Source organism: Corvus moneduloides, chromosome Z (genome assembly GCF_009650955.1).
Source record: "Corvus moneduloides isolate bCorMon1 chromosome Z, bCorMon1.pri, whole genome shotgun sequence".
Taxonomy (NCBI): Eukaryota; Metazoa; Chordata; class Aves; order Passeriformes; family Corvidae; genus Corvus; species Corvus moneduloides.
This window is the reverse complement of record NC_045511.1, coordinates 45,060,715-45,079,558: the sequence shown is the minus strand read 5'-3', so window position 1 is coordinate 45,079,558 and position 18,844 is coordinate 45,060,715. Positions and strand designations below refer to the sequence as shown.

At 45.3% G+C, this 18,844-nt stretch overlaps 1 protein-coding gene and 1 long non-coding RNA gene across 4 annotated transcripts in view; one reads left to right on the top strand and one right to left on the bottom strand.

Annotated features, from left to right (window-relative positions):
• Positions 1-375: 375 nt before the first annotated feature.
• Positions 376-9,702, bottom strand: TXN (thioredoxin). Its single transcript, XM_032095755.1, has 5 exons — positions 9,516-9,702; positions 3,654-3,758; positions 2,928-2,987; positions 2,048-2,113; positions 376-613 (listed from the first exon to the last, which is right to left on the bottom strand). The coding sequence occupies exons 1-5, from the start codon at positions 9,537-9,539 to the stop codon at positions 551-553; spliced, it is 318 nt and encodes a 105-aa protein (XP_031951646.1). The 5' UTR covers positions 9,540-9,702; the 3' UTR covers positions 376-550.
• Positions 9,703-9,750: 48 nt separating this feature from the next.
• LOC116437558 overlaps positions 9,751-18,844 on the top strand; it is a 60,514-nt gene continuing 51,420 nt past the window's right edge. For all 3 annotated transcript variants that reach the window (XR_004237360.1, XR_004237361.1, XR_004237359.1), the window contains exon 1: positions 9,751-10,301. This is a non-coding gene — a long non-coding RNA (uncharacterized LOC116437558). The remainder of the gene's footprint in view (positions 10,302-18,844) is intronic.

Below are 18,844 nucleotides of genomic sequence, written 5' to 3'. Positions count from 1 at the left end.
CAAAAAGGCAGCAAGTCCAAGTTCTACCTTGCACTTCCATGGTAGGATTGGTATTATGCCCTGGAAGGACAAGTCTTAGCTTTGAAGTCTAAAAAGTCTTTTAACAAAAGAAAGAACTATCCTACCCAGTGATCACCATCTTTTCTGCAACTCCCCTTTCTGTGTTTTTAAACCAGATTATAGCCTGGTGACTACCATCTGAGTAAGGTGGCAGCAGACCTCTCCTAAAGCAACCATCATGGCTATCCCATGTCAACAATAGATGAGGTTGCCTTTGACAAGTCTTTGTATCCAGACAGTACTCCTTTAACACAGCAAAATCTGACACCCACCTGACATAGAATTCTTAACATTTTTGTTAAACACACAGCAATATCCAAAAGTGAAGACTTTATACTTTATTGTACTCATATACATGGACCAAGAAGATAGTTTGCACCACTTAATCTAGCTAGCTTGTTTAGTTGTTGTTTTTTTTTTTTTAAGTAGAAAAGTTACAGGCTGCAATTTAGCCAAAGCAGTCATGCTTCAATGTCTTCATGGCTGGAGATTAGACTAGACTTTTAATGGTCTCTTCCAGCTTCTCTTTATTGGCCCCGGAGAACTCCTGCACCTGTAAAGAGAGATTGATTTTTAGAACTCTTGCATTCAATGCTTCTTAACATTAGTTGCATAGCATCCAGTCACATATGCACCTATTCAATTCTGCTAAAACCTAAAATTTTTCCCATCCTCAAAACGGAGTATTTTGCAGATATCCATGTATTATTTCCCACACAACTCATGAGAAACAAAATACTATCAAAATTCACTTCCAGACTACCATTGATCCTGAATCAAGATTGTGGAAGACTCAAAGAGGCTTAAAGAGACTCTGAAGGTCCTCACATATCAGAGGCAGCTTAAAAGTCACCTTGGCTTGCTCAGGACCCTACCAATCAAATTCTGGAAGGACTGTTCCAAATGACCTACCCCTGCACCTGGCTTCTCCTGTGAGAACTGTTCTTTTTGCAACTTACAGGGAAAAATGATAGAGGCAACATTCCTCCGCTGTCTCAAAACCAGCAGCTCTGTCTTCCTGTATCTACAGGGGTACAAGGTACAGAGCAGACTACACTACAGGCCATGAAACTTCTTGCTTGATATAAAAAGCAACACATTGACTGTCATGCTGTAATCACAATTCTTCCAATAACATCACAAAGTTGTGTAAGTTTACCCTAACAGAACTGTCAAAGGTTCAGACTGACCCCATACTGAACTGAAAGCCACCCTACATGTGACACTCAACTATACAGGGTATAATTCCATCCCCTTCAGCCATGAAACTTACATCCAAGCACTGTTTTCCTTTAGAAAAGCCTACCTTCAGCTTGCTTGGCAAACTAAAAGCCTAAGACAACACATGCAGCTCAGGAAGTTCCGGCACAGAGCTAGTCAAACTGCCCTGCACAGGCAGCCCACTGTGCTGTCAGAGCACAATCTGCGTCCCATCTCAACCATCTCTTGGCAGTGCAGACACAAGAGGTCTGTTCAGTCCTTTAACAGGGACAGGACCTTCACTTCAAAGATTATACAGCCTCTGTGTGAAATAAGCTAAACAGTTGTTTGTTGTATATAACCTCAACCAGGTTAGAGACTTCTGTTTGGGTGGGATTCCACAGGCACCTATAGTCATGTCTCTGCTTGAACACAAGCTGCATCCAGATGACAAACACTGACCAAGTAAAGAGCAGGCTGCTAGGCAGATAGACCAGCAGTCTTAACACTGACATCTCACCCCGCTATCTCTCATGAAGCTCAGCCTGTAAGATTCACCTGTAACTAACTCAGTTCACTACCTGTGAACAACAGTTTGCATCACCAGTTAACTGCTGGTTACATTTGCTGCGGTACTAAGATGAACTTGCTTGCTCTCAGGAGTGCCTTAATGCTAGTGGTGCCACAGAGACATAATCAAGAGAAGGCAGACTAAGTAGTCCAACACTCCCAATCTTCTTTGAAGTGTTTAGCTTGCCTGCTCCAGTTCCAAAAAAGCAGAGCCTACCTTCTTTCCGTTCTTGTAGAACTGGAACGTTGGCATGCACTTCACATCACAGTGTGAAGCGACATCCTGGAAGAGACAAAAAAACAATTTTTCAACTGGGTATATTCTCAAGGATGTTGAATTTAGAACCCACTCTAGTTGACTTCTGTTTAGGTGACAGAGCAAAGTCACTGCTGCTCGAGATAAAGTAAAAAGCACTTTGCTTGTCCACCACTAGCAAAACCAGTGCAGTATTAACATCTCCCTGAAGTAAGCCTTAAAGATCCCCTCTTCAACATTTAGTTCATGCAATAGCAAAAACCTTAATCTTAACCTGTACTCTGTGTTTGGAAAAAACCTCTGCATCAAAACAGAGGTCTGTTTGTAGGACACAAGAGCCCTATGGCAACTCTTGGGCTTCCATGTAACATTTTTCAAGTACCTATTTGGCAATGCTGAAACTGCAATACCGCAGACATTTTATTGCACTTAATTCAAGACCTAATTTCATTTTTAATGAAAGACAAAACAGTGCCAAGAGCAGTGGAGACACCAGACAGATCAGTAGGTTGTGAACCATTAGGTTTAATGAAGATTGCATCAAAGCAGCTTAAGACCTTAGACTAATGCTCCCTCCCAAAGTAAAGAGTCAGTGCTCCCAAGTTATCTGACACATGCCATAGGACTTCAAGGGTGCTGATAACCAAGGCAGTTTGTTCTGTTCAGGTATTCTCCAAAAAAAAAAAAAAAAATCATTCTTTCCAGCTAAATCCCTATGTTTCAATTTTAAGTTGAAGTAAATTCCCGTTTTTAGTGTGTGTGAAGACATTTTGAAGAGAAGTCTCTGTCACTTGTGTGGAAGTCCTTAGCTGTCTTCCCTCAGCACCACCCCACAGCTTACCTGGGCATCATCCACATCGATCTCTATGAACACCACATCACCATACTTCTCACACAAACTCTAGAAAGAAATAAAAATAACTATGCAGTTGCAATGTTCCAGGAAAGCTTCCTGAAAAGATGCATTCATATAAATTGAAAGGCTGGTGCTGCTTAAACTGCTAGTGATACATGCTTTATTATCTTAAAGCAGCTATTTTGCTACCACAGCAAAAATTTTCTATTCTGCTCCAGACTGTTTCTGGAAGAGTCTGTGGAAATCTGTTCTTCCCACAAGGACCCGCATATCCCAAGACATAGGTGGAAGGCCTTCTCTTGCAGCCTTTAGCTGATCACCAAAAGATGCTACTGTTTCTCCTACTTTATCAGGAGATAACATGGCCACCTAAACACAGCTGAAGAAGTTACATTAACTGTTTACAGAAGGGTAAGCATTGTTTCCTCTCTGTATCCTACTGCTTGAAGCAATGCAACTGGCAGGTCTCTGCAGACCTGAAATACATTTAAGCACCAGGACAAAAGCTAAACCTTATATTAGTTCCCAGCTATATCAAAGGTCAGTCTATTTTACTTGGTAGTCTTAAAAACAGATACTTCTGCAACTTCTTTTTCCAGGAAATGATGGCAATCACATAAGGCAAAAGGAATTTTCCTCCATGTTATTGTCAAGCAACACAAACATTTATATACAGTTTAATGCAGAAATAAACCCAGAAAAACTACTTACATGGAAAAAGGGCTTGATCATTTTGCATGGTCCACACCACGTGGCAGAGAAATCAACTACTATAAGCTTCTCACCAGCAGATTTCAGTTCTGCCTCAAATTCAACCTACAAAAAAAAAATATTGAACACATTAATGATTCCCCCCTCCTTTCCTAAATAAGACTAATCCCAATGATGGCTTGCTCTCAGACCTAACACACTAATCATTATGGCAGCTCTTAAACACTTAACTGGGTTATTTGTACCATCATGTAAGTGCTTCAATATGAATTGCTTTCATTGGTGTTAGCAGCAGTCAGTGTCTTATGACTCTCCAATTAGAAAACAGCCAAAATGCTCAGTCAGTCTAACTCACTGAATTGTGGGAATAAGCTAGAAATTCTCTAGTTATGATGCTCAACTCTGCCAGCTCTGTGTTGTCCCCTAAATGTGATCCTTACTGTTTTTCATAATCCAGATCTCATTTCTGGATTATGGGACAGACCTTCCTTTGCAGAACTTGAAAAGGACAGAAACAAACCTTTGTACAGTCCTCCACTTTGGTGACTTTTCCAGTCAATAGCTAACATTAAAATGATATTGTGTGTTTTACTCTAAAGCATGTTTTTGAAAGCAACCTCATAGGATAGTTATTTTGCCAAGTGAACCCACATTTGACATCACTAGCCAAAGCAATGCTACACATACAGACTACACAAATAAACACCCAATACTTATTCAGAGTCGTCAAATCTGTGTGTTACACTTAGTCACACCAATCATCTGTGGACAATATTCCTTGGAACTAAACATTCTTACATGCCATTACTCATTTTTGCTGGTCAAAAAGTGAATGCTTTGATAGAACTGAAAGACATTAAAAGCAATAAATACTTGCATGCTAGCAAAAGGCTAACAAATATCTCAGGCAGAAGCAGAAAGTGCTGGCCACCTACTTCCTGACACTATCAAAGAAAGTACAAGCCACTTCAATGATTTTCAACTTCGTTTTCTTGGCAATCAAGCTTCAAGAGAACTGTTAGTATAAACTTCAAAAGATAGCTGCTTTAGTCCCCGCAGCTTAAGAGAGCAAAGCACTGGAGTCCTGTCAGCAACAGCTGACTGAAAGGAGTGTGGTTACTTGCCAGATGTACACAGGGGTTGGTTTTGCAGTGCAGGAGGAGTTAACCAATTCATACCAGCTTCTGCAATCAGCCACAATAAACTGAGACTTGACTCTAGTAAGCTAAAGAATGTCATGCAGGTGAGGAGCCAAAAGTGCACACAGTCAAACTGGACACGAGTGTATTTAACATGCAAGCAGAGATCCTGCATGAACATTCTTATGTATGTATAATCCTATGTGAAAGTCTCCACAGCTTCCTGTAACTTTCAAATACACTCAGCTTTACATCTCCCTGTTAACAGACTTCTTCCCTCCCCACGTAGCTCTCTTCAGAGATACACATCCGTGTTGGTTTTTCTATCCTCGCATCTTGGACATCACAGCTACTCTGATACAAGATCTGTTGTAACACTGCACATCATGTACTCTCATTCTGAAAGAGATGGGAACAGTTAAGTTTTCCTGTCTCCCTACCTTCCCCTACTCCTGTACTGACATAGTATGCATTCCTGCACTCATTCCCACCAAGAGTTTAATGTCCCTTTACACAGCAATCCACGATTGCTGCTCCCTCCCAGTACTTACTTATAGTGTAAGTTCCTCAATCAAGCCTCACTCCTTTTGGCCTTGAAATCCTAATATTGATTTTTGGTATAGCTTCTCAGACCTCTGCACTGTAACATCACCACTCTATTGATTCCACTTCCCGCAGCTGCCAGCTTGACCATCCTCTTTTAACCTGTAAGTCTCCTGTCCAGCTACATAATTACTGTATTCTGCAAAAGGACGCCCAGCCCTGGAATGTGTTAATCATATGGCTACATACCTCAGGTTTGCTATTGCTTAGAACAAAGGGAAAGTGGAACAGCATCGTAATTACAGCTGGTCACATACCATTCACCACTAGTGGTGACCTGGTCCTGACTACAAATCAGGTGTTACCCTGTAAACCCTCTCTAATATCAGCCAAAATTGCTGTAGGACAGTTAAAAGAGATGCTGGGTCTGAAGGTGTTACCCCTGCAAGTTAGAAAATATCGAACTAGCAAGAAGTTCCAAAAGTTTTTCTAGTGAGCTTAATTTCTCTGGAGGACGGAAGACAATAGCAGGAGCAAAACAAAAAACAAGCTGCTTGACCTGTCCAACTGACTTCACTAGTTGCCTTTCATGTTAACTGTGAAGTGACAAGCTTTCATATAAAAAACTAAAAAAATCTGTTACCAGAAGGAGAACCTCCCATCACAAGACTATTTTGTCACACTTTGAGAGGATCTTACAGCTTTGTTAAAGAACATTTTCTTCAGGTAACAGCTCACTGGGGGAAGCCTCAGCTAGCATGCTGGTAACTATTGGTTTGTTCTTTGGGTTTTTTTTTTTTTTTTTCTTTTCTTAAATATTTAACTACAACCTCCCTGAACACACACAAGATGTCAATTTTGCTTCTATTGTTGCCCAGCAGAAAAGGGCATGCTACCTTCAACAAACACATTGGTAGCAGGCATCTGTTTCCAAGAGCCAAGTAAGAAGGTCTAATAATGAAAGCCTCTAGTGCCTCAGAGGTTCCCAGTATCTCCTTCAAAAAGGAGGCTGCTGGCCACAGATGGTGCTGAAAGGAGTCTGCTGCTCTCAGCAATAGATAAGATAGCTCCACACTATCTGGCAGATTTGATTAAAGTTTGGTTGTAAACATTATTTTCAACACATATCAAGTCACCCTTGAACTTGCCCAGTCATCACCTGACTGCCAATGGTTACTATGTAATTTAGTGAGGTTTTTTAAATACAGAAGCTAGCATAAACAGACCAAAGGTTCAACTGCATGAGCTCCCTAGCACACAGCACTTCTAAAACTATCACTTGTAGCTGAAACTGCAATTTTTCAGCATTTTCTTTAACTCAAATAACAAGAGAGGCAGCTAGAACGAAGAGAAAAGCTTTGACAGCACCAGCTTTTAAAGTTTATATACCCCATTACCTTCTGCTATAAAAGGCAGTATGTCCCACAGCCAAACCCTCTTACACTAGTCACTCATCTCAAGGCCACTACAAACCAACCAAAATACTTCTCCTTCTGTGCTCTAGCAGGTACTACAGTGGGATCAGTCAAGCACCCTGAAAATAGCCATTCTTCAGAAGCGAGTCTGTTTCTGGAGAGATGTGTAGGGAGAAAGGGCATATCTAGCTAGGTCTCACTCATAGAAGTCCTTGCAGACAGTGCAAGAATGGGTTTTCCCCTTTGTATCAGAAAAGAATACAAATGTGCTTTACTGAAAACCAGAATTAATCCAGAGATCCCAGTTGCACTGTGCTTGAATACTCTGGGTGTTACTGATGTTAAAATGCTGTTGTCAGCATGACTGTTGAGTCCACACTCTCCATGGATGAGCAACAAAATTCTGCTTTAACAGTGCTTTAACTAAAGCAGACTATTAATCAATGCTCACAGCTAGGAGGATAGTAGAAGCCTGGCTAACTTAGAACAGGCTCTTCCTTCAGAGCCAGGTTTGTCTTGCCATGTGTAATCTGTTCCTGTGTGTAACAAACCCCTCAAATCTTACACCAAAAGTTTGCCCCTCCTGTGCCACCACAAACAGAGAAGGGGGAAAAGATGCAAAGCAGAACAACAGTTTGAGGTTGCATTCACACACCATTCTCTCTCCAGGACCTGAATGGTAAGGCATTTCATTCTTAAGGAGCTTCCGGCATTCACCGGTTTTTGAGCTGGGGTCACAAGTGTTAGTTTGTATATTTATGTATCAGATGTCAACACTTTTGCGGTCCAGTAGGAGAGGTCTGACATGCTTTTCATTTATAAAGTGAACTGACTGTAGAAGAGCACAGCCTAGAAAACAAACTTGGATGTGTGAGAGACTGGAAAGACTGAGGTCTCAAAACATTTTGGAGTGCAAATATGCGGGGGAAGGGGCAGGTCAGGCCTTGCTCCGGTGAGGCAGTGCACTGCCCCACACACCCCATCCTTAAGACACTGTATCCCAGCCGCACAGTGGCTGCCAATCACAGGCACACTGGAGGCGAGGGGTATTTAAGGTCGTACATGCTGCTAGCACGTCTTGACCCTACCTCCTATTGGAATTTCTAGCAGCTGAACACCTCTGGGACCCAGGAGTTAGTAGCTATATGTGCCCTTTTCTATGTATTTTCTGTCCTTTTCTTCTTCTAATTCCCTCTTCTCAGAATTTTTGAGTAACCTGCAATCAAACAGACTTGGAGTTTGCTAAGTTGAATGGGCTAAGTTAATGCTTTGAGAAGTGTTTTATGTAGACTGAATGTTGCACTAAACCTTTTGCCAAAGTTCTCTGATTTTCTAAAGTTGCCAGTAAAGTCTTTTTTGTTATTTTGACCTCTTGAGAATATCTTGTCAGTACTTCTCCCCCATGTCTAACTCAGAGTACATGAACAACTGTAAGTCCTGTTAAAGACCTTGTAGAGCGAGTTTTTTGGGGCCTCACAGGATGCCACACAGCATCACTTGCAGATGCCTCAAAATGAGATCAAACTGACACTTGCACCAAATTTCAAGTTCAAAAGGCAAGACTAGCCAAACAGGATTTTTCCTGAAGTGAAAAGCTTGCTAAGTTTGCACGGAGAACATTTTTTGAGACTTGGGTTCCTAAGTTACAGCTAACAAATACTCTATTGTTGTCTATCAACCACATCAGCTGCTGTGCACAAGACCACATGCTATTTCATCAGCAGCATGGTATTCTCCATGTGTTGGTCTAGGCCTTATTACTATTCTGTACCTCAAAGCCACAGATGTGTTTGTATTCACAGAATCATCCAAAAAGTGATGTGATGCATTAGCGTAGTGAATATGTCAGACAGCAGCATTACAAGGGAAATACTACTTATGCCAGCAACTCCTGCTATGTAAGTATGGGTAATAGGCTCTAGCAGTCCCGTTCAAGTCAAGAAAAATGGATTCATTTTTCCATTATCTCCTACCCAGAAAGGCAACAGAACTTAGGCCAAACTCCAAGAAAGCAGTCTAGTCCTCTACACACTAGCAGTACATAAGGCAAATCGGGACTGCTAAATTAGGGTACTGTATCACAAAATCCGTTAGGTTGGAAAAGACCTCCGAGATCGCCGACTCTACGTGACCCAACACCACACTGTCAACCAGACCATAGCACTGAGTGCCACGTCCAGTCCTTTAAACATCTCCGGGGACGGTGACTCCACCACCTCCCTGGAAAGCCCATTCCAACGTCTAATCACCCTGTCTTTAAAGAAATTCCTCCTAATGTCCAGCCTAAACCTCCCCCGACGCAGCTTAAGACTGTGTCCTCTCCTCCTGTCGCTGTAGTACCCTGCTACCCGCTTGAGAAACGAAGCCTTTTCCTTAAGACTTTAAAGTGCGATGAGCAACAACCTGTCATAATGTGAAGTTGCATCACCTCCCTGCTCATTCCGACTCCCCGAAGTCTCAGGTCGCGCAGTTATTTGTTCCCTCTCCCTGGTCTGACCGAGCCCTCCGCGCGGTTTCCCCCGTTCCCGCCGCATGGCTGAAGCAGGCTCCGCCTGCCCGGGCAGCACACCGGCTCTCACCCGCCATCTCCCGCAGGCCAAGGCCTCTCGGGAGCCCAGGGCAGCACAAGCAGAGTCCCCTGACTGCCTAGCTGCCCCCAGCAGCTCTCCCTCCCCGTTCGCCTGCCCGTCGGGGAAATGATGCTCATCCCGCCGCCCGCCCCTCTCACGGCTAAAGGACATGGCCGCCTCGCCCATCGGACTCACCAGGCTGCCCACGGTCTTCACCATGGCGGCGACGGCTGGGAAAGGAAGGTCGGTGGCTTAAAGGCAAGAAACCAAGGGCTTCGTCCCCGCGCTCGTCTCGGCTTCCTCCCTCGCCTCCCGCTGCCCCAGCGCTTCTCCCGCGCCGCCCCAGCCGCCCTTTTATCCCCAGCGCCGCGCCGCGCATGCGCGGGCCCCGCCCAGCCGCCTGCGCTCCCTGCGCCCCCCCCCCCCCCCCCCGGCGCCCCTGGGGCCGGGGTGGCCGGGGGCCCTGGTGAGGGGGCCCGGCGAGGGGCGCGGGCTGAGCACCGCCGGGAGGGGCGAGTGCGTCCCCGCCGGCTGCCAGGGAGAAGCGGCAGCAGCAGCGGAAGAAAGGAAAGCCCAGGAAGGCTGAAAAAGTGCTGTGTAACGATGAGCAGGAAGTGCTGGGCCTCCCCCCCCCCGTCCCCCCCGGAGCAACTCTGTCTGACGCGGCGCTTTGCTCGCCTTGCGAGAAGGGGAGCTGGTGTTTCCCGTAATGCGAGCAGAGCGCGGCTGCTGCTGCAAAGCTGGAAGGCGGGAATAAATCACGGGAATATTTTTTCTTTTTCTTTTTTTTCCCTGGTTGTTTTCCTTCCCACCACCAAAAGCACGGAGTGGCGCCGTTTCTCTGTGGGATGCGGGCCTTTCTGCAGCGCAGAAGGCTCAGCGGCGCGAGCGGCGCTTGCCCGGCGTAAACACTGACCGTCTCCTGTAGCTCCCCTCATGGAGGGTCTCAGCCAGGACCGGAAAGACTCCTCACAGAAACAGGTTAGCCCCTTCCCAGCCGAGGGGACTCTGTGGTGGAACCTTAAGTTCCCATCTGTCTCGTTTATTTTTCTGTGTTTTGGAGACATCCTTCGTTTCACGACATGCTGCACCAATGCTCACCCCACAGTGCAATACAGGTCTGCCACAGCCCTCCTCTCCTTCTCTTGGGCTGGTGGGATTTCATGTTGGACTCGAGGTTGCTGACTACAGCTCCCACTGCATGGGACACAGGAGAGGTTAGGTTTTTGGGATACTGGTGCCACGTGTGTCATGAATGGGCTGTTTCTGCAGGTTTTAGTAGCTGGGTTACCAGCCTGTGAAAACTTTGCTCTGGGATACAGCGGAGCAGAGGATGGGAAGGCTTAGTGCAGGTCCTGGATAAAAAATATGCTTCTTCCTTAAAAAGAAAAAGAAAACAAAAGACAGTTTGGCTTGGATACAGGTGCCAACCCATCCCAACATGGATGACAAGGGATGTGCCCTGATCTGTTGCTTTGCTTGTGGAAACTGAGGAAGTAATTTTTTTATTTTGGGAATTTATTAAGTGTATGGCATAGTACAGAAGCAGGACTAGTAAGCTGTTCTCTGGCCCTGTGGTTGCATCCTCTTTGCTCAACTTTAGTTGCATGACTGCAGGTCACCTCCTGTCTAGCTCTTTCCAGATGTAGTAGGTTGGCCTACCTGAAGCACTTTGGATACTACTCTCCCTGCTTCTTCTCCTGCCTCTTTGATGCCATAAGCATCCTCTTTTTTTCTTTGGTAGCATCACTAGAGGAGCCAGGATGCCTGTGGGTGAGAAGCAGGACCACAAGGGCTTAGTGGTTTCTGTTGGCTTTCATATTTTCTTCCAGCTTCCTCCATCTGGTCCCTGCTGCCCTTGTGTCCATGTGCCTTGTGGCTGACAGACACAGCTGGTACATGTGCCCTGTGCTGCTTTGGGGAGGTGCAGCTGCTGCTGCTGGCTCAAGAGAAAGCAGGAATTCCTCATCAGCCAAGGCACCTTGCTTTACAACCTGCTGCCTGCCAGGATAAAGTGATAAGAAACCCAGACTACCTTCAGAGTCCAAGTCCTGAAGGCCCCAGCTCAGCCTAGCATCGTGTGGCTCTTGCAGAAGCCAGTGCAAGCAAAGGCAGGAAACACCCCACTCAGATAATAAATTTTTAGAAACCCACAGCTTTCTAGAGGTGAGTGTGGGTAGGTAAACTCTAAACTGGAAGGAGAGGTGCCCCCCTCCTCAGGTGCCGTGCATGGCCACTTGCCTCCTGGTATGCTTACAGTGAGCATACAGCAATTTAACGTCCAAAATGTTGCTGTAGGATTGTTGTATGGATGCCTAAAATAACTGGACAGTAATATAATTTATGTGATCTGTGCTTGATTCTTAGACTGTAGTAATTACCATCATGACAGTGCATAATAAAAATGGTACAGAGGAATGTGCGTCTTCTAGATGGGAAAAAAAATCTACACACCCAGAAAACACACCCTGTTTTCTTATTATTTTTGTCTTTTTTTTTCTTTTTTTTATGGAATGCCTCATTGTTTAGCTCAACAATGCTGTAGCTGTCCCATGTACAAAGTCACTCAGCCATGGGGGCCTCAGCTTTTCATGTGCCCTCACTCCCACCCACCTTCCTCACAACCACAAGTGCAACATACTTCTCTCCCCTAGGCTGCCGGAGAGTGGATGTTAAAAATGTGCAAGTTGAGCGTGGAGAAATTGAAAATCACATGAATTTCAAGCTTCAGCAGACTTCTATATGATTTGTTATTCCCAGATGTCAGTGGATAGGACACTGGCCAATAGATGGCTCTTGGCAAATATGGGGGGGGGGCAGGAAACACTTAAAGATACTCAGGAAGGTGTGTTTGCTTGCTTCTGAAAGTCAGAAAATGTGGCCCGAGGAGGGACAGAATGAAAATGCAATGTAAGCTTCAAAAGTCAGTCCTTAGATAGTTTCTCTTGCAAAAGATCTGGAGACATAGACAAATACCTATGCCACCCATGCATAAGTAAGTATATATTTGCCACACCCCTTGTATGTGTGGGGGAATGTGGAAGAGGAAGTTGGCAGGTCTAAATTTGGTGCCCTCAAGAGAATTAATCAATACCACTTAGGTGTAGGCCAGTAAAAAGGACTGTATTTTTGGAGAGCTCATGCTATGCCATGATCCTCATGAACATCCAAGTGGGAATTCAATGAAAATTTGCCTTGTTTTAGTCACCTTTAAAGCTCCTGTGGTGGAAGGCATCCTATATTTTTGTACTTTGTTTCTGCTGATTTCAGTCACCTGTTAGGTGAGAGCAACATGTGCCAGCAGTAGGGAAGAGCTTCATGCAGAGCTGGAGGTGAACTCAGGGTGTGCTCTGGGTCAGACCTGCAGTAGGTTTGAGAGGCTGAGCAAATTACATTTTCAGTTCTTTCTGAGCTGCTGGGAGGGCTGGGAAGCAGGGTAGGAAATATGGGCAGCAGTAATCCCTGACAGGATGACCAGTTAGGCAGGTCATAAATCATGGTGTCCATCTGGATGAGTGAGCTGGAACTGTGACACATGGTCCTGGTGTGATGCCCCCCAGCTCCACATGGCTTTCGAGAACTGTTTACCTGTCTGCAGTTCAAGGGCTTTGGAGCCATGAATCTACGTTTCCAGGGCTTGCTTTGTCTTTTCATCTTTGTGTGCCAGTGCATGTGCCAGGTGGCTGGAGGAAACACCAGAGTGGTGAGACCCAAGGTAGGATGGAGATCGGTAGCTGGACATCCTGAGTGTGGCATTGCAAAGCATTAGCCAGTGAAAAACCTGCTCTTGGCAGGCTTTGGACTCTGGCACACAATAGTCATTCAGGTTCTGTTTCCTCATAGGCATGTAATGGAGAGTGAGGAAACATGAAAATAAGAGGGAAAAAGAAGAGGAAGAACAAAGGAAGTGGAAAAGGAAAAAAAGAGCAGGAAACCAGATCCAGCAGCTTGTGCTAATTCTCGCAAGTTAACCTCTCCACGCCTCTGTGAGCGTATCTAAGACAAACTTCTGTCTCCCAAAACCACTATTAAGTCTCCTGACCACTGAAATGTGTCATTCAGTAAAAGGCATACCTACAAGGATAATATTACTGCAGCCATGGCACAGATGGTCAGTCATGTCCAGCATTAAGAAGTAGTGCATCCAGTTGCAGAAATGAGGAAGCTGCTAGAGGCAACAACTCCAGCCATAGCAGTATCAGATTTTACTGTAGGAAACCCTAGTTATTTGCCAGTGTCTTACAATGGAAATTGAGAATGTTACACCTGGCCCTGACACTGCAACAGAGCAGCAGCCTTTAATTGTCCTTTCCCTTTCCTTCCAGCCTGCCCTTCTGGAATATTTTGCTTTTGTAACTGGCCTATTAAAGGTGCATATAATAATTAATAGGTGTTAATAATTAATAATTTTATAGGTGTTCTTGGTGTTGGGCAAGCATAAGTCACAGAGGAAACCTGCTTCTTTTTCTCTCCCAGGCTGATGTACTACAGATGTAATTGCCCAGAGTTTTTTGAATGCTTGGTGTAGCATGTCTGGTTAAAAATGAGAGGAGAAGTTGAGTAAAATGTGAGGGGAAAAAAAAAGGAGAACAAAGATCTTAACCACAGTTCATCTCCCCTCATCCTGGGGGGATGTTGGTAACAAAGCACTTCTGAGAATCAAAAAAACATCCATGTTACTTCCCTCGCACTCATTTTTGCTTCATTTTTAATAAGTTCTTTGGAGAAAAGAATATCAAAACACTCCAAAGCTGATGCAGCTGCTACTTTTGGAACTTGTATTAGAAGAAACCTGTTTTTCTTTTTTAAAGTAAGTTTCTATGAGCTCACCTAGGTCTATGGCATGTTCTGTGTCTCAGAAAGGAAGGTACGCTGGCATGATGTCTGCAAACGGGAATGCTCATCTGCACTTTCTGGTATTGAGGCACTTCAGATCTCATGTCAAGACAACATGTGTTGTGTAATTTCCTTACATGTCTCAAACTCAGTCACCTCCTCCATGCTCACAGCCTCTGTTCTTCCTTGGATAGCAGAGCAGGCTGGAGCAAGCAGACCTGCATTTTTCCTATGAGACACTGTTGTGGTTTTTCTCTAGAGAATGGTGTCTTTATTTAGGAGGTCCTTCATTTTCCTAGGGAATGCTGCTGAATCTCTCTGTGCTGAACATCCTCTGCTGACACTCAGGAGCAAGACTCTTTGGGGAGCAGGAGGGTATTACAAGACTCTTGACCTTGAGGACAGCAGTGGACAAAGAGGAAAAGAGAATTTCAGGCTGTGCTAAAGTATGAAACTGAAATTTAACACTCTGTGGTTGCTGTGCTTGTCCTGGGTGTCTGCAGAGTGGGAGACCAGGAGACTCCTGAAGAGGAGATATTTTTGCTTTTTTGGGACATGTGCATTTTCACAACTTTTTATCTGGGTGACAGTATCTGCTGATTTGGCCTGAACATAGGCAAACACTGGTGTTTCAGGACGTGGAGATACGCATGTGGAGATGTCTTTGAGGAAGCAAGTCATGAGGAGTAAGTGTGTATGTGGTGTCTATCTAGAGGACAAAGTGGTTGGTGTGTGTTTTGCTTCCAAGTGTGGTGAGTTGACCTTGGCTGGCCACCAAAGCCACTCTATCACTTCACCTTCTGAACTGCACAGGGGAGAGAAATTATGTGAGTTAAGGACAGAGAAATCACTCTGCTGTTACTGTCATAGGCAAAATAACATCAGCTTGGGGAAATTAATGTATTGGCAGTTAAAGTCACAAATAGGATAATAAGAAATAGGAACAAGCCTTAAAACACCGTTCCCCACCACTCCCTTCTTTTTGGCACATCTTCACTCCTGATTTTCTTTACCTCCTAGCCCCCAGTGGCACAGGAGGATGGGGAATGGGGCCTACAGTCAGTTCCTCACACATTGTCTCTACCACTTCTTCCTTTGCAGGGGCAGCACTCACACTCTTCCCTTTCTCCATTGTGGGGTACCTCCCATGGGAGACAGTCCTTCATGAATTTCTTCAGTGTGGGTTCTTCCCATGGGCAGCAGTTCTTCATGAACTGCTCCAGTGTTGGTCCCCTGCTTGGCGTGCCATTCTTCAGGCACAGACTGCTCCAGCCTGGGTTCCATGGAGGGTCAGAAGTCCTGCCAGCAAACCTGTGCCAGGATAGGCTCCTCTCTCCGTGAGTCCACTGGTTCTGCCAGAAGCCTGTCCAGAATGAGCTTCCCCTGTGGTCTTAGCCTCCCTTGGGCATCCTCTTGCTCTGGGCATGAAGTCCTCCACAGACTGCAGGTTCTGGAGGTTCTGCTCTACTGTGAACTCCCATGGGCTGCAGAGGCAGAGCCTGCCACATTGTGGTCTTTACCAAAGGCTGCAGAGGAATCTCTGCTCTGGTGCCTGGAGCACCTCCTCCCCCTTCTTCTTCATTGACCTTGGTGTCTTCTTAAATCTGGTACCTCAGAAGTGCTATCACTGTTGCTTATGGGCTTACCTTTGGCCAGTGGTAGGTCCATCTTGGAGCCGGCTGGCATTGGCTGCAGTGGACATGGGGGGCAGCTTCTAGCAGGTTCTCACAGAAGCCACCTCTGCAGGCTTCCTGCTACCAAAACTTTCACACATAGTTCCCATTAACAGGGGATTTGGTTCAGTGCTTTTCATTTAGAATTTATCTGAAATACAGTTAGTTCCTGGAAATTAATAATATATGTATTTCGCCAGAGATGAGTCTGGTCAGTGTTGTGTGGGCAGGACCCTTTTCATCAGAGGGTTTCCAGGAAATTAGCAGGGCTCAGCCAGTATCCACTAGCACGATTTGCCAGGTGCTCTTAGTTTTCTTCATCTTAAATGCAAGTTTATGAATGAAATACACTTGAGTTGGTATGTTATCAATGAACTAACACATTTGCATTAAAAGTGTTGACATCACACATGGGTGCTTTGTAAAGTAATGTAGAGAAGTTGCAAGCTGTAATTGTCTTTAGCTGCCTTCTAAAATCTTGTTCGCAGACCAAAAAAAGTCCGTATGCACCAGAGGCTCCTGTGGTCCTGAAGTGTTTGTTCTGACTGCCACTATTCAGGTGTCCTTGCATGAAGCCTGGCTCTGATCTCCCGATCAAACATGTAGGAGTCCAGTGCCTTTTGGCAGCTGGCTGTGGCAGACCACACCGTGCTGCCCACAGGAAGCAGTGTGTGAAAAGGGGTGTGGGTATAAGATTCAGTTCTTCATTTTGCTTTGCATTACATTCAAATTACAAACCAGTGCCAATGACAAACACTGTTTTTGACTATGTCCAAAGCTGTCATGCTTTGTTTCTCTTTCTCTCTCTTGAAGCTTCACCATCTTCCCTGTCTTGTTTTCTTCTTAATTCCTGACCACCCCTAGTTTTTTTCTTCTCACCATGCTGTGCATATTTTCTTCTGGAAGTAAAACACTACATTTCAGTAGTTCTGAATCTGCTGCACAAACCTCTGCATTCCTGCACTACCTGCAGGGTGAGGGACCCAGATGCATAAGCCACACAGACTTTGATCTTCAGCAGTGATGCATTTGTCAGGTCTGATTTAAAAAGACATGATGCGGTTTGTACATTGAGAGTTGTTAATGGCCTTATTGGGAAGGTGCGGGGCTCACATACCCTCTCTTTCCTGTTTTGCACACTCCCTGGACCACTGCAGAGACAAATTTGGCCCCAGGGTCCTTAAAGTGAGTGCCTTGATGGTGCTCTCTGCTCCAAAAATTAGAATGGATGTGGGCCATTGGGTCATCTTCACCGGCTTCAAAAGAGCAAGTGTGTTATCTGTCTTAGGATCTCCATGCAGCTCTTACCTTCATGCTCCACTTGTGACCCTGAAATGGGTGATATGATGTCTGGAGACATTGTAGCAGTGCAGTAAAGAAGCTGTCAGGAGCATGAAGGGAAAATGATGGCAAGAGAAAAGCAAACTAGGTTTGGGCCTGCATCCCAAGGTGTCTCAAGGCCTTCACATTATCTTATCCCTGGGACAGCCTCACATCCTTCCCGTGAGGTTCACCTCAGAGAACTAGGGCACTGCCTCAGCACTGTTTTCTACCCTTGCACCCACAGCTGTCCCTAGGTTGGGGGGTTGATGAGTCTCTTAAAATGCAGTTGTATGGTTGCCTCTGAAATCCATTGTGGTGGGTTGGCCCTGGCTGGACACCAGGTGCTCCTCAAAGCTGCTCTGTCATTCTGCTTTTCAGCTGGACAGAGGACAGAATTCTTGTGGGTTGAGATAAGTACGGGAAGAGATCACTCACTGATTACCATCACGGGCAAAACAGACGCAACTTGGAGGAGAAATCAATTGGATTTATTACCAATCAAATCAGAGTAGGGTAATGAGAAATAAAACTAATTGCTAAAAAATCACCTTCCACCCTATCTCTCCCTTTTTCCTGGCCAATTTCTCTACCTCATCCCCCAGAAATGCAGGGAGTTGGATAAGGCTGCAGTTAGTTCATCACACATTGTCTCTGCTGCTCCTTTCTCTGGGGGGGGAGGACTCCTCACACTCTTCCCCTTCTCTGGCCTGGATTTCTCAAGGAGCTGCAGGTGGATCTCTGCTTTGCTGTGTACCTCTGTGGGCTACAGGGGAAGAGCCTGCCTCGCCATGGTCTTCACTGCAGGTCTCTGGAATGTCTCTTCCTTATTCTTCTTCACTGACTTTGGTGTCTGCAGAGTTGCTTCTCTCACATAGTGTCACTCCTCTCCCTGGCTCTCCTGTCCTACACAGTAACTTCTTACCCTTCTGTTACCCCAGAGGAGCTACCGCCACTGCTGATGGGCTTGGCCTTGACCAGCGGTGGCTCCATTTTGGAGCTGCCTGGCATTGGCTCCATCAACATGGGGGAAGCTTCTAGCAGCTTCTCACAGAAGCCACCCCTGTAGACTGCCTCCCTTCCTCCACTATGAAAAACTTGCCTTGCAAATGCAGTGCATCCATAAACCATCACTGTCTCATTTTCTTACCCAAAACCAACAGTGCTTCATCTCTTATTGCTGGCTCAGGTCAGGGTTGGTTTTGTGTGGGTATGGAGTCAAGTTTAACAAGCATGTAATCTGTGTTTTTCTAGATGCTCGCTTAACAGAACCATGATGTTCTCTGGAGACAGATGTGCCCAAGCTTCAGTTTCCAGAGGTGCACATACAATTGCATTTCTGTGCCTGAACAAATAATGCTGAAGAGTCTATGTTTATGCTGCAGAAGTTGTACAGCTGACATTTTTCAAAGCAATTATATTTTTAGATGTGCAAATATGCAGGGATGAGTAGGAAGATGGTCGTCACATCCCGGAAAAACTTAGGATCCTTGAAGGCATCTGTAATAAAGCATTTGAAAAACAGGGCCGAGATGCCCTAGAGCAGACAGAAAGAAACAAAACTAGCTGGCTACCTTATGAGACATGCGCTCTTGTGTCTTCCACAAGCTTGGAGGTGGCTGTGATTCATGCAATGACAGGAAGGCTTGAGGAACCACACAGCCAGAGCCCCAGGACAGAGGAGTCTCCCTTCTA